Source organism: Sus scrofa, chromosome 15 (genome assembly GCF_000003025.6).
Source record: "Sus scrofa isolate TJ Tabasco breed Duroc chromosome 15, Sscrofa11.1, whole genome shotgun sequence".
NCBI lineage: Eukaryota > Metazoa > Chordata > Mammalia > Artiodactyla > Suidae > Sus > Sus scrofa.
Window position 1 is genome coordinate 112,565,389 of NC_010457.5, and position 14,170 is coordinate 112,579,558.

The 14,170-nt window shown below is 34.7% G+C and overlaps 1 protein-coding gene across 4 annotated transcripts in view; it reads left to right on the forward strand.

Annotated features, from left to right (window-relative positions):
* Positions 1-14,170, forward strand: part of UNC80 (unc-80 homolog, NALCN activator) — a 253,679-nt gene that overhangs the window by 101,557 nt on the left and 137,952 nt on the right. For all 4 annotated transcript variants that reach the window (XM_021075021.1, XM_021075020.1, XM_003133630.5 and 1 more), the window contains one exon: positions 3,760-3,932. In XM_021075021.1, coding sequence (XP_020930680.1) covers positions 3,760-3,932 — 173 coding nt within the window. The remainder of the gene's footprint in view (positions 1-3,759; positions 3,933-14,170) is intronic.

A 14,170-nucleotide genomic window follows, 5' to 3' on the forward strand; every position in this document is an offset into this window, starting at 1 on the left:
CAGGCTAGGGGTCCAGTTGGAGCTATAGGCACCGGCCTATGCCAGAGCCACAGCAACGCCATATCTGAGCTGCATCTGCAACCTGCACCACAGCTCACGGCAACGCCAGGTCCTTAACCAACTGAGTGAGGCCAGGGATCGAACCTGACTGGTTGCTAGTTGGGTTCTTTAACCACTGAGCCACGATGGGAACTCCCAGTATTTTATTTATACTCCTTAACTTTGTTGTTTCTAAAGTTCTTTCAATCAAAATGGCACTTTCTTTAGTGATACTGAATACATTTCTTTTAGAATTAATTATCTTTCAAAAAATACTGAAAAATATGGTGGGACAGTTAATGCTTCCTATAATAAATTGATGGCAACCGTTGCTAATAAATTGGTCAAATAGGAATAATTTCTGACCATCTATTCTGTCTTATGTATTAGTTCCATTATAAATTTGAGTTATCACTTAATGTATTTTATTTCTTTTTTTTTCCTTTTTTTTTTGCTTTTTAGGGCCATACTTGTAGCATATGGAAATTCCCAGGCTAGGGGTCATATCACAGCTGCTGCTGCTGACCTACACCACAGCTCATGGCAACGCTGGATCCTTAACCCACTGAGTAAGACCAGGAATCGAACCCACATCCTCATGGACACTAGTTTGGGTTCATTACTGCTGAGCCACAACAGAAACTCCCACTTCATGTATTTTAAATCTTAATTATAGTAAGAAATAAGTGAAACAACTGGATTCACTAAAAAGAAAAATTTTATTGTTTGGAATCTATTGAAATTCAAGATTTAAGTTTTGAGTACTTTTAAGGTTATAGTATTTTTTAATGGATGAGATTTCCTGTGATATATGTATCTATTAAACAGCTGTATATAAATGATTAAGTGATATATAGATAGAAAAAGACTAACAGGAAGTTACCTGTTCTGAAAGCTTTGGTAATGCCCAATGAATGAATAAAGTAGCATTTTGAAAGGCAGCTGTCTGGAAACAACATTATCCAGCAAATATTCCCTATCTGCAGCTTCTAGCTATGCCATCTTTGTACCATTTGCAATTCGGTTTTCTGAATTTTTTTCCACCTTCAGATTCTTCCTGTGCTACTTCCTTTTTCTGATACAAAATATTCTGTATTAACTGGGAAAAAAAAAGGACTGAAGGTGTTTAATACGCAGTTTTCAATATGGAATATTTACACCTGAAAAGAAAACATACCCCTAAGGAAAGAAGTGGGAAATGTTGATGATATTTTAATTATATTCTGAGCCACTTTTTTGTACTTAGGAAAAATTTCAAAGATAGACAAAAAGTAAAAAGGATGGTCCAGTGGATCCCAAATATCCATCACCCACTCGCAATAATGATAAAAATTTTCCAATATGCTCCATCTTTTATGGTTTTTTAATGTGCTTTAGAACAAATTCCAGACACCATAGCATTTCACACCTGCATACTTCAGTATGATACTGAGGTATTTTGAAAGTTGTTGACCAGGAATTGGTAATTATTCTTCTTCCATGCCATAATTTTTTATCCTGTGCTAATAAAATCCAAGGGAATCTTCTCCCCAAGCTTGAACTGCTTCCAAAGGACTCAGTTTTCTAAAAGAACAGGTGCTCCCTTTTTTCCACTAGTACATGGGGTGGCTGACGCCCCTGTGTGTGACACATTGTCGAGGTAACACAAGCCCATAGCTGTAAATACTGCCCTTTTATTTACAAAGAATGAAAATTATTAAAGGGTTAACTCCAACTCCGGACTTGATTTTTAAATGGAAATTTGCAATATTTGTGTTTATCAATAGGGACAAATTATTCACCTTACATCCTGAAACCACCAATGGTGACACACTTGTGTGTAGGACGTCTCAGTTGAGAGCAGCATCTATAGGAGCCACCTTTGTGCTGAGGCAATAGGGGAAAGTGGCACAATAGGGGGTTGGGTGGCATGGGAGGGGGGATCCAGGTATTTTTGACAGAAAAGGTGAGAAAGCTATTTCCTGTAATGGGGTTTGTGACTTAGGACCAGGAGTTGGTAACATTGCAAATGAATGATGTCAGCATAGATTAAGCCAAACGCTAAATCAGCATCCTCAGGGTATATTCTTAGGGGTTGGGGGTACATCTCAGAGTCATGGGAAGAAATTAGGAATCAGTTTTTTAACTCTATATTAAACAAAGTTGTCCAGGAACTATTCCTTATCTGAAGCTTGTTATAACCTTGTATAAAATAAATATCATACACACACATATATGTACACTAAAGCCTATAGAAAAGCTATAAGATATTTAAGTTTTTAAAAAGATGGGGTTAAAAAAAGATGAAAAACAATATTTTGTATTCTTCCTTCATGTGTGATCCTTAGACTTTCTGTATTAAAATCATGTGGTACGTTTGTTAAAAAAAAGAATAGCCTCCAAATCTCTGGAATAAAAATCTCTAGCAATGAGACCTAAAATTTCTGCATTTTAAGAAGCTCCAGTCTGATTCTCTTTCATAGGCAGCTTAACTGTGGAAAAATAGGTGAGGATGAATCAGTGGCTCCCAAACCTCTGACCATTGTGTGGGGTCAGGCCGGATCTGTGAGGCTTCACAAAGCACACTTCCTTACATTCCTCTTCCAGAGACTCTGGTTCTGAAGTTCTAAATAAGATTCAGGAACTTCCCTGACAATTCTGATGTGCAACCATGTTCGGAAGTCCTGGCATTAAGTATCCAACCTCTCAAGTCATTTACAATTATAATTGTCAATGATTCTTTGTATTTTAACTATGATTCAAGATGTCTTGATATCAATTTTTTTCCTTACAGATCTAAATTGCATAGTGATGTTGTATCTTTCATAAAAACAGAAGTTAGTTATTGATTACAGGAAGAATCATTTAAAATAATCCTCTTAGCAGTATTAGAGAAGAAACTTGGTAGCAAAGTGATCAGACCCTATATATTTTTTTCCTTTTCTTTTTTTTTTTTAGGGTCACACCAGCAGCATATGGATGTTCCCAGGCTAGAAGTCAAATCAGAGCTGCAGCTGCTGGCCTTGGGAGTTCACGTCATGGCACAGTGGTTAACGAATCCGACTAGGAACCATGAGGTTGCGGGTTCGGTCCCTGCCCTTGCTCAGTGGGTTAACGATCCGGCGTTGCCGTGAGCTGTGGTGTAGGTTGCAGACGTGGCTCGGATCCCATGTTGCTGTGGCTCTGGCATAGGCCGGTGGCTACAGCTCCAATTAGACCCCTAGCCTGGGAACTGCCATATGCTGTGGGTGCGGCCCTAAAAAGACAAAAGACAAAAAAAAAAAAAAAAAAAAAAAAAAAAAAAAAAAAAAAGAGCTGCAACTGCTGGCCTACACCACAGCAACAGCAACACCAGATCTGAGTCGCATCTGTGACCTGTACCACAGCTCGCGGCAACAACAGATCCTTAACCCACTGAGTAAGGTCAAGGATCAAACCCTCATCTTCACAGACACTATTTTGGGTTCTTAACCTGCTGAGCCACAGTGGGAACTCCCAGACCCTATATTAAATAGTTGTGTAACACCCTGTATTTACATATGCTATGGGTCACCCCACTCCCAAAAGTCAAGGTATGTTCAAACCAAGTGCTAGAAAGAGTGGAAGGAAGTACAGTCCAAGAAAAAATTCTCAGGCCCACACTACAGAAAATGCATTTGTTAAAACTTCAAAGCTCTGTTTTAATCTGCAACCACTACCCTTTCTCTCCTTCATTCCTCCACCATGGGGAAATTCCTACAGGTTGCCACAGTTTCGACGACCACCTGTCTTCCAACCAAGATGGTGGGAAAAGCAAAAATGTGGTGAATCTTGGAGCAATCCGACAAGGCATGAAACGTTTTCAATTTCTGTTAAACTGCTGTGAGCCAGGGACAATTCCTGATGCATCTATTTTGGCAGCCGCCTTGGATCTTGTAAGTTGTTGAAAGAATTTACTCACCCTATCCCCCATTCCAGTTAATTCTGCTAGTAGAGGAAAGCAGGAATCCCAAATCCTAACCCTAACTCTGGGTTATGTTTTGGTTTTGGTTTTCTTAGCAATAGTGGCAAAGGGATAAAAAAAAAATTACGGTGAGGTGAGAGGGGAAAAGGAAGGGGAAAAAAATATTAGGAAACATATTCTGATATGTAGAATGTTATAGCATCCTCATTAAAAGAATATGAGGGTTCTAGAATGAGAATGCCTAGGTTCAAATCACTCTGACATCTATTGGCTAGTCACTGTAAAATGAGAGTAAGGTAACAATAATATTATGCCTACCCTCTAAGGCTAGTTTGAGGATTAAACGAGATATTAGATGCCTGAAATATAGTAATTGCTCAATAAAGTACACCGTTACTAATTATTACATTGTTATTATATGTCATGTATTAGTCCTTTAAACTCTGTTTTGGTTTAATTATCGATAAATTGGAGGGAAAATATGAAGCAAGTACCAATTGAAATTAATTGTGCAGAAGTACCTTGAACATTGTGTGGCATTATACAAGTGTAAGAGATTCTAGAGAATAAAGTGGATCTTGTTTGCAAAGTGTTTTTGTCAGGTAAATGAGGCCCAGACGTGACTTTGGAACTCAGTCTATCAGTTTTCTTTATTTACTTTCTGGTTTAAAAAACTCTCATATATTCTATAAATAATGGGTATAAAATTCTAAGTAAATATCAAGAAATAAAAGTCTTTTCTCAATTAAAAAGGAAAAACTAAAATAGACATTTTTACAACCAAAAACTTTAAACCCGTCTATAAATAGTCCCTTTTTATAACTCATGAATATGGGACCACTGGCCAGTCATATTTTACCTTGGAAAATCATCCAAATCTTAGAATTCAAGACATTTTTCTATGACACAGTTTTTTTTCTCTCAGGATGTTTAGTGACCAGCAAGGTGTGTGGCTTCACTTAAGCCTGAAATGCAGATACCACTGTAATCACCCCAAATGATGATTGGTGGTTATGTAAGATTTTTCAGCCTGTTTCCCACTCCTGAATGTTGGCCTCTATAAGTATTTTTGTAGATTCCAAAATGTTTATATTGTGTATTGATATAGGCAATGGTGACTATAAAATGTAGAGTCTTAGGTCTCCAGGAGAGCTGAGGCTGGCAGTGATCAAACAATTGGAGAATGAAGAGATGCCTGTCTAAAGCCAGAGGGCTGGCAAACAAGGAGCTCATTTCTTGTCTTCTAAGTGGGAGAGTGGTACCTAGCCTGTCACTCCTTTGAGTCATGCATGGTTCTTCTCAATCATATCTTGACCTCTGCCAAAGAATGGATTAGAGTAAACGAATGTAACAAATTAATAAGAGGTCAAACAATTAACTTTTGAAAAATGAGTAAGTACATGAACAGTACTCACTGAAAAATATGAAAGCAAATAAAATATGCCTCATTTTATTTGTACATTAATACTCATTAAAATATCCGTAAATTCCTGTTTTGTGTTATGTTTGCAATGATTCAAAAATGTTTGCAGCATATAAGATATCATAGTGTTGGTAGCAGCAGAAGCTGCATGATTTGATAAGGGAATAGGTGGAAGTATTGGAATAACAGGATGATGGTGATACTACTCAGCCCATAAAAATAACAAAATAATTCCATTTGCCACAGCATGGATGGAAGTAGAGGACTCTCATACTAAGTGAAGTAAGTCAGAAAGAGAAAGACAAATACCATATGATATCACTTACATCTGGTATCTAATATATGGAACAAATGAACCGTTCCATAGAAAGGAAAATCATGGACATGGAGAACAGATTTGTGGTTGCCAAGGGGGAGAAAGAGGGAGTGGGATGGACTGCGTGTTTCTGTTAATAGATGTAAACTATTGCATTTGGAGTGGATAAGCAATGAGATCCTGCTATATGGCACAGGGAATTATATCTAGTCACTTATGATGGATCATGATGGAGGATAATGTGAAAAAAGGGATTATATTATATATGTGTGTGTGTGTGTGTGTGAGAGACTGGGTCATTTTGCCGTACGGTAGAAATTGACAGAACACTAAACCAACTATAATGAAAAAAAATCATTAATAAAAAAAACACGGTGATAGTGAGCAATTAGTAATAGTGAGAAGAGGACTCCTTGGCCCCTCCCTAAATAGTAATTTTGGACTGGGTGTAGTCACAAGAGAAGAGCAGTTCTCTACAGATCAAATATATCAAATGGAAAGGGTGGTGGAATTTGAAAGCCTGAAGCGAATGTGGCTTACAAGATACTCACCACATAATAATTGATCAATTAACTCAGCCTGTGCCTATCGAAGGTTTCCTCATGTGCCAGGCATGGCACAACAAAACTCAACAGGAAAACCTCGCTTGTTTTGCACCTTTCCGAATGCAGATAGTATGTGTATAGTGATTCTTCTTCCAGATTTGGAGTGTCCAGCATTATAAAGTTGACAAAGTAATGATTAATATTTATTGTGTACCTACTATGTTTCAAAAAAAATTTTGAAGCTCAGAAAGACCAACGGGTTTGGGGTTAGTAAATGCAAACTATTACATTTAGAATGGATAAGCAATGAGGTCCTACTGTACAGCACAGGGAACTAAATCCAATCTCTTGAGATAGAATATGATAAAAGATAAATGAGAAAAAGAATGTATATATGTATATGTATGCCTGGGTCACTGCCGTACAGCAGAAATTAGCATAACATTGTAAATCAACTATACTTTAATAAAAATACATGCAGAAAATAACTTAATGAAAGCTATGGAGAGAGGTAGGGATACTTTTAGACAAAATTGCATCTATAATATCAGAAGGTTCATGGATTCCCCTCAAAACCCATCCATGAAACTAAAAATGAAAAGAACACCATCTCCATTAATCCATTATCACTGGCAAAAAGAGACTCTTTCATAAAGTATTTGGAATGATTTTATTAACATTTATTAATGATATAAAAACAGAAGAAATAATTCCTGCAGAGAAAAGCTTTTAAGATTTATAAGACATGTGGACATGGGAGAAACAGGAGGCTTGCCACAAAGAAAGCAGTACATTTGAAGATTTAAGAAATAATCCCAGTAGAACAAAAGAGTAATGACTTCTGAATGGACATTATTTTAAGAACAATATTGATGAATACTTTGGTAATCAGTCTCATGGATGTTGGAATTTAACTCCTTCACCAGATGGTTCCATACCTATATGATTTTTAACTCCTATAATCCTTAGAGTTTCCAAGGAGATGTAATTTGTAGGGTTTCCAGATATACGTATACTCTATTATTTACTGTAGCTTAACTCCTACCATTAGGTTGGTCTGAATTCTCTAGAAATTTTAAATTTTATTTTACTTCCCCCAAGTAAGACTATAGCCAGATAGTTACCATATCACTAAATTCTCCTTCTTCCTTTCCTGTAGGACCTGCTCTGGCCCTGCTTGACCTTCTCAATCCTATTAATCTCATGTTAAGACATAAAATAAAGAGGGTTTGATACTTGTAAGCAGCATCTTTGAGCCTCAAAGAAACATCTTCTGATCATTATATATGTCTAGTGATGAAGTAGATACATTGGGAAGTCATGAGCTCTTTGTCACTACACTGGACTCAATGCGGGAAAGTATGCATGTAGACTCAAGAAATGGATGATTAGTAAAAGTTTTTTTCTTATCTGAGAGTCTTTGATTCTAGGCCAAAGCCAAGGAGTGCCCAGATGTCAGACTCAGTCAAAGTTAGAGACAGAGAAGATCGAGTTAGATCCACTTAGTTGAATACAAAGAATAGGTGGTGACAGTGGCTATGGTGGTGGTGATGTCATGATGGCGGTCGTGATGGTGGTGACAGAGATGGTGGGAGAAACTAACAAAAGTAATGTTTTCATTATTAGCATCTTCATACTCATTGTCTTATTTGTTGATGTGAGAGGAAAGGATTAAGCCTAGATGGTCCCCCAGCTGAGGGCATGCTTAAATTTGGTTTCTCAGGTATAGAAAAGTAAAGGAACTGAAGTCACCGGTATATGCTGGCAAGTGGACTGAGAGGAAGGACAATGTAGCTGCATGTCTGAGGTGTTCGAATGAAAGCAGCATTCTGCTTGTACTGAGATTTATGTAGCTGTGGCAACTACTGTTGTTCATACCCATTGATTTGTGTTATTAGTTTTTTCTTTTTTTTTTTTCTTTTTTTTAGCGCCGCACCCACAGCATATGGAGGTTTCCCAAGCCAGGGGTCAAATTGGAGCTATAGCTGCCAGCCACAGCCACAGCAACGTGGGATCCAAGCCACATCTGTGACCTACTCAACAGCTCATGGCAACACCAGATCCTTAACCCACTGAAGGAGGCCACGGATCGAACCCACAACCTCATGGTTCCTAGTCAGATTCATTTCTGCTGCACCACGATAGGAACTACTATTATTAGCTTTTGTATCCACTATGTTTGCTTTCACTTAATATCTGATCTTATCTGCTTCCTGCCTCTCAGAAATGCTTGACATTTAATTGTGTTCTATATGTTTTTCCATGTATTCGTGGTTTTAATCATATCCTATTTATGTGTAAAGATAGATAGAAATATGAATATAGAAATATATATAGATGAAGATATAAATGACAGATTTATAGATTGATGATAGGTAGGCAGATAGATACAGATGTCAGATAGATACGCAGATGCTGAGATAGATACAGATATAGATACTGATGTAGACAGAGGTATGTATTTTTCCATTTCATTAGATAGGATTTGGGAGAGGAATAAACAAATGATGTATTCAGTTCATCATCATATTCTAGCCAACACTTTCTCCCAGATCACTTTTATTGTCTACATTTGTTGGATATCACCTTCATTTTTTAAGTGCAACTTCCAATACAGTGTCTGCATTCTGTTGTCATTTTATTGCGGAATAGCTTTCATTATTTTGTTGCCTTAATCATAGAATTTAAGTGTGATTTTTTTCCAAGGTTACAATTTTCTTCAGAATTAAAAAGTTATTAAATGAAAGAAATATGAGAAATAACATTGTTCAAAGTCTGGCCAATCTGAAGGTTTTCGTATGTTTTAAACAGTCCTCTTATTGCTATGACTACAAAGGGATAATTGGTTCACTTTGAAGTTCAGCACAGCTCCTCCTCTCTTTTTAGCATAAATTTAATAACTGCAACTGTAAGTCATTTTTTAAAAGACATGTTTTAGAAAGGACTCATTTCATCTTTAGGTTTATATAATCTACAAACACAAAAAATAGAAAATTAAACAGTTCAAACAAAAGGCATTTCTGTTTTCTATATTTTTCAGGTGAAATTGTCCTTTTTTCATCCAATTGAATATATGGCACATATAACATGTACAGACATAGTGATTTCTAATTTACTGGAAATGTGTTAGCATGAGTAACACTAGGAATAATGTTTGTTTGCTTTAGGAACAATTCTATGAATTCATATTAGATTATAATAACTTCACAAATACATAGCTTTAGGAGTAGTAGTTATATAACATTTATCCAACCTGGGACACTTTTACAAGTGAAATGAGGTGCTATCAATAATTATACCAGTTAGACATAAACTGGAACTCTCCTGACGAAAGTGAAACATTTGATTATCATGTAGTCATATTTTCAGGTTCACTGCAACAAATTTAATCCACCTTGCGGTTTAACATCATAAGACTACTTGATGATCAATGCAAGTTATATTTTTTCAAGTAGTTAGGCATATATGCCAATGAGGAACTATCAAAGCAAAATAACAATGTGTTCTCTTTTGCACCATAAGGAAAGTTGAAATAATCCATAATAATCAGAACTAACTTGTTAAATTATTCACTTTATTCTAGTAGTATTATTGAATTTTTGAAAAAATTCTGATTGTAGACTGTAGCATAAGAAAAATATATATCAATAAAGAGTTTACAGAAAAAAATTTTAATGTCACATACCCATCACATATGTTAAAAAATAGGGTATTTCCAGTTTCTTTAAAGTCCCCTATATTTCCTTCTTTAATCACTCACCCCTACTTTCCAGAAGATACTGTTCAAGATACTCTTGAACTTTGTTTTAATCTTCCCGATGCTTGCTTTGTTTTTTTTGCAGGAGCTTGAATCCCTAGAGACTATATCGTTTTGTTTTGTTTCCTTATTCTGTATTTTAATGAAGAGGAAACTTTAATTTATAAAACTTTTCTTTAATGGTTAGCATTTTTATGTCTTTTTAAAGAAATCCCATGATAACAATAAATACATCTTACATTTTCATCCAAGTTTTAAAATTTACATTTCACTTTTAGGTCCTTAACCACAATTTACTGTGTGTCATAAAATAGGATTTTTTTTCTTTTTAATTCACATGGAAAAATAATTATCCTAGCATAAGATATTAACTAATTCATACTTTATTATCTGATATGCAATGCCATCTCAATTATGTGTCAAGTTCCCAGACATGCATGGGTGTGATTCTGAGCTTTTTTCTGTTCCATTCCTTGTATACTCTGAGTTAATCTAGCTTCAACTTTGAACATCATGTAGGCTATTCTTGGCTCTTTGCTCTTACATATGAATTTTATAATTAACTTGTCAGTTTCCATGAAAATCCTTTGGTTTATTCTTGGAATTACATTGAATCCATAGATAAATTTGGATATAATTAAAATTCAAATTGAAATTCAGATCTGGATTGATTATTCAAAAGTGCTATTTCTTCCTGAGTCTCTTTAAGTAATTTTAATTTTTTGTGGTAATTTGTCAGTTTTACCTATATTTTCATATTTGTTGACCTAAAGTTGATCACAACATTTTCTTATGCATTCACAATTTTTTGTGACATTTGTGGTTATTTTATCTGTTTTTATTCCTAAATTCATTTCCTTTTTTTTTCCCCTTGATTAGGCTTGCCAGAAATTTGTCAACTTTATTAGTCTTTTTTAATGACCTTGTTGATTCTCTCTATCATATCTTGTTCCCTAATTCATTAATATCTGCTCTTATTTTTTATTTCTTTCTTCTTGCTTTGAATCCATTGTATTATTCCTTAGCTTATTAGCTGAATGCCTAGCTCATAATTTTATTTTGGTTTTTGTTCAAAACTGAACATTTAGCTATTAATTTCCCTCTAAATACTATTTCGATTACTTGTTCCATTCCTTGTGTACTCTGAGTTAATCTAGCTTGATAAGTAGTATTTTTGTTACAATTTAAGTCCTTTTTAATTTATTTAATGATTTCCTTGTACATAGGTTATTTAAATATGTATATGTGTGTGTTTCAATTTATAAATTCCAGGGTTTTGTTAGGTATCCACTTGTTAATGATTTCTAACTTCATTTTCAGATACCAATTCCTTGAAGTTAATTTAGACTTGCGTTAGAGCATTATTAATTTTCATAAATGTTCCATGTGTAGTTGAAAAGAACGCATTCTCAGTTGTTGGGTGTACATAGTGACTTTCCTGTTTTTTAATGAAGTTTAGTTTGACATACAATATTATATTAGTTTCTGCTCCTATGAGTCTGTTTCTGTTATTTTGCTTGTTCACATTTATTTTTTTTTAATTCCACCTATCAGTGAAATCATATAGTACTTACCTTTCTCTGTTTAACATTTCACTTAGCATATCTTCCAGATCCATTAGGGTATGGTGTTTTATATTCACCATCTTCTATATCCTTATTTTCCCCCCTCACTCCCTTATTTATCAATTACTGATGTGTTAAAATTTCCACTATGATGGCAAACTTGTCCGTTTATACTATAGTTCCAGCAATATTTGTTTTATTTATTCAGAGGCAGAAAGTTTAGAAGTGTGCATATGCTATGAACCTTTTGTCACAATCCAGTGACTCAGTTTATTTCTAGTATATATAAGATATATTTTCTTTGATATCGATGCAGCTGAAACAGTTTTATTAAGTTAGTTTGGCTCTGGTATGTCTTTTTGCCAATCCCTCTTATTTTCAGATTCTCTACATCTTTGTGTTTTAGGTATATCTCTTATAAAATGCAAATATTTGAATTTTTATACCACCCTAATGTTCTGTTTTCCCCTAGAAAATTTAGTGCATTTACACAGATTATGATTACTGATACAGACTCACTTGTCTTTTTCTTCCTATTTATTACATTTTTTTCATTATTTCATTGTATGTGTATTCTTTTTTTCATTTCATGTCGCCCTTAAAACTATTGGATTGTATTTTATTTCTCTTGTTTTGTTTTGGTTTAGCTTTGTTTTATTCATTTTTCTATGGGAATTTTTATATTCCATTTATATTTTTTTAAATTGCATACATATTTAACTAAACGAAGTCTAAAATTAATGAATGAATCTCTTTAGTCTTCTTTACAACAATAGATTGTGAATGGTTTGAATCCCAACTATTTTTTAAGATTTAGTTCTATCTTGTTTTTGTTTTAACATTGACAAAGTGACATTGTTTTTATTGATTTTTAGGAAAGTGATTTTTACATTTGCCCCAAAGGTTAGCATAATCTTTGCTCACCATTCCTCCTTGCATCTTAGGCTTTCTCTCCTAAGATTTATATCCTTCTACTGAAGGAAACCTTTCAGACATTTCTTTGGTGATGATCAAATATCAGTAACTCTCTCAGCTACAGTTTACCTGAAAATGTCTTTTTCTGGATCTCATTCTTGAAAGCTACTTTTGATAGAACTATAGGCTAATATTTTCTTTCTGTACTTCAAAGGCAATAACCCCTTCACTTTTGGCTTAATTGACATCCTTTTGTAGATAATATGTCTCCTCCAATCCCCTCTTGCAGTTGTTTTTAATATCTTCTCTTTATTGTTAATATTTTGCAGTTTCACTAAAATGTTCCCAGCCTGTTTTTCTTATTTAAGGTTCAATAAGCCCTTGAATCATGTAATTGATATATATTACATCTATTCTGGAAATTTTCCAACTACAAACTCTTCAAAGATTGTGCCTTTCACATTTTCCCTAATTTTTACTTCTATAAATTTCAGAAATGTGTGATAGATCTTCTCAGTTTATCCTCTGTTTTGGACAACCTCTTTTTCATATTTTTAATTTCTTTGTCTCTTTATCTGCTGTATCTTGGCTAATTTCCTGAGATATTGCTTCCATTTCACTTTTTCTCTTTTCAATTATATCTGATCTCATGGTTCTTTTTTTTTTCTTAATTTTATTAGAGTATAGTTGATTTACAATTCCATGGTTCTTAACCAGGGGTAATTTTGCCTACCAGAACATTGGTGGTGTTTGAAGGAAGTTTTTGGTTCTCACAGCCTGGGGATTGCTATTTGCATCTTGTTAATAGATAACAAAGATGTGATAAACATCTCATAATTCATAGTGCACCGCTCACAAAAAAAAGAACTATCCGGCCAAAATGGTCAATAGTGCTGAAGTTGATTTAAAAAAAAACACAACAAAACAAAACAAACCACTGATCTAATCTGTGTTTTAATGTATTCACTGAGTTTTAAATTTCAAGTACTACATTTTTTATTTGTGGAAGTTCTATTTATTCTTGTTTTAAACTAGCTGGTCAACTTTGATCATCTAATTCCTCCTATTTTTAATATTCACATTAATCTTTAAATGCTTCTTATAGACTAAGATTCCAGTAACTTCAGCCCTTGTGTCTGATTTGATACTTTGTTTTTGCTGGCTCTTACTCATGGTGGATTTTTTTTTTTATGGTGGATTTTTTTAAGTATTATTTTATTTTATTTTATGCCATGCCATACCTGCAGCATGTGGGAGTTCCCAAGCCAGGTGTCAAACCTGTGCCATAGCAGCAACCTGAGCCACAGCAGCGGCAATGCTGGATCCATAACCCACTGCACTACAAAAGCACTCCTCATGGTGAATTTTTTAAATGTATTTTTAGTGTGAGATTAACTTCTTAAAACTTTATCTGTGCTAATTCTTTAAGACCTGTGTTAGAAGCAGTGTTATTCAGTGGAGTAGCAGTATCAGCATCATTAATGAGCATGATAGAAATGCAGATTTTCAGGCCCTGCAACAGATCTGCTGAATCAGAATCTCTGGGGGTGAGGTCAAAGAATCTATTTTATCCATATTCCCAGAAGTATACATAAGTAACTCTTATGTATACTCAAGTTTGAAGATTTGAGAAGCACTGGTTTAAAGTAGTCCCCCAGAGAGGATTTCCATTTCTTTTCTAAAAGCAT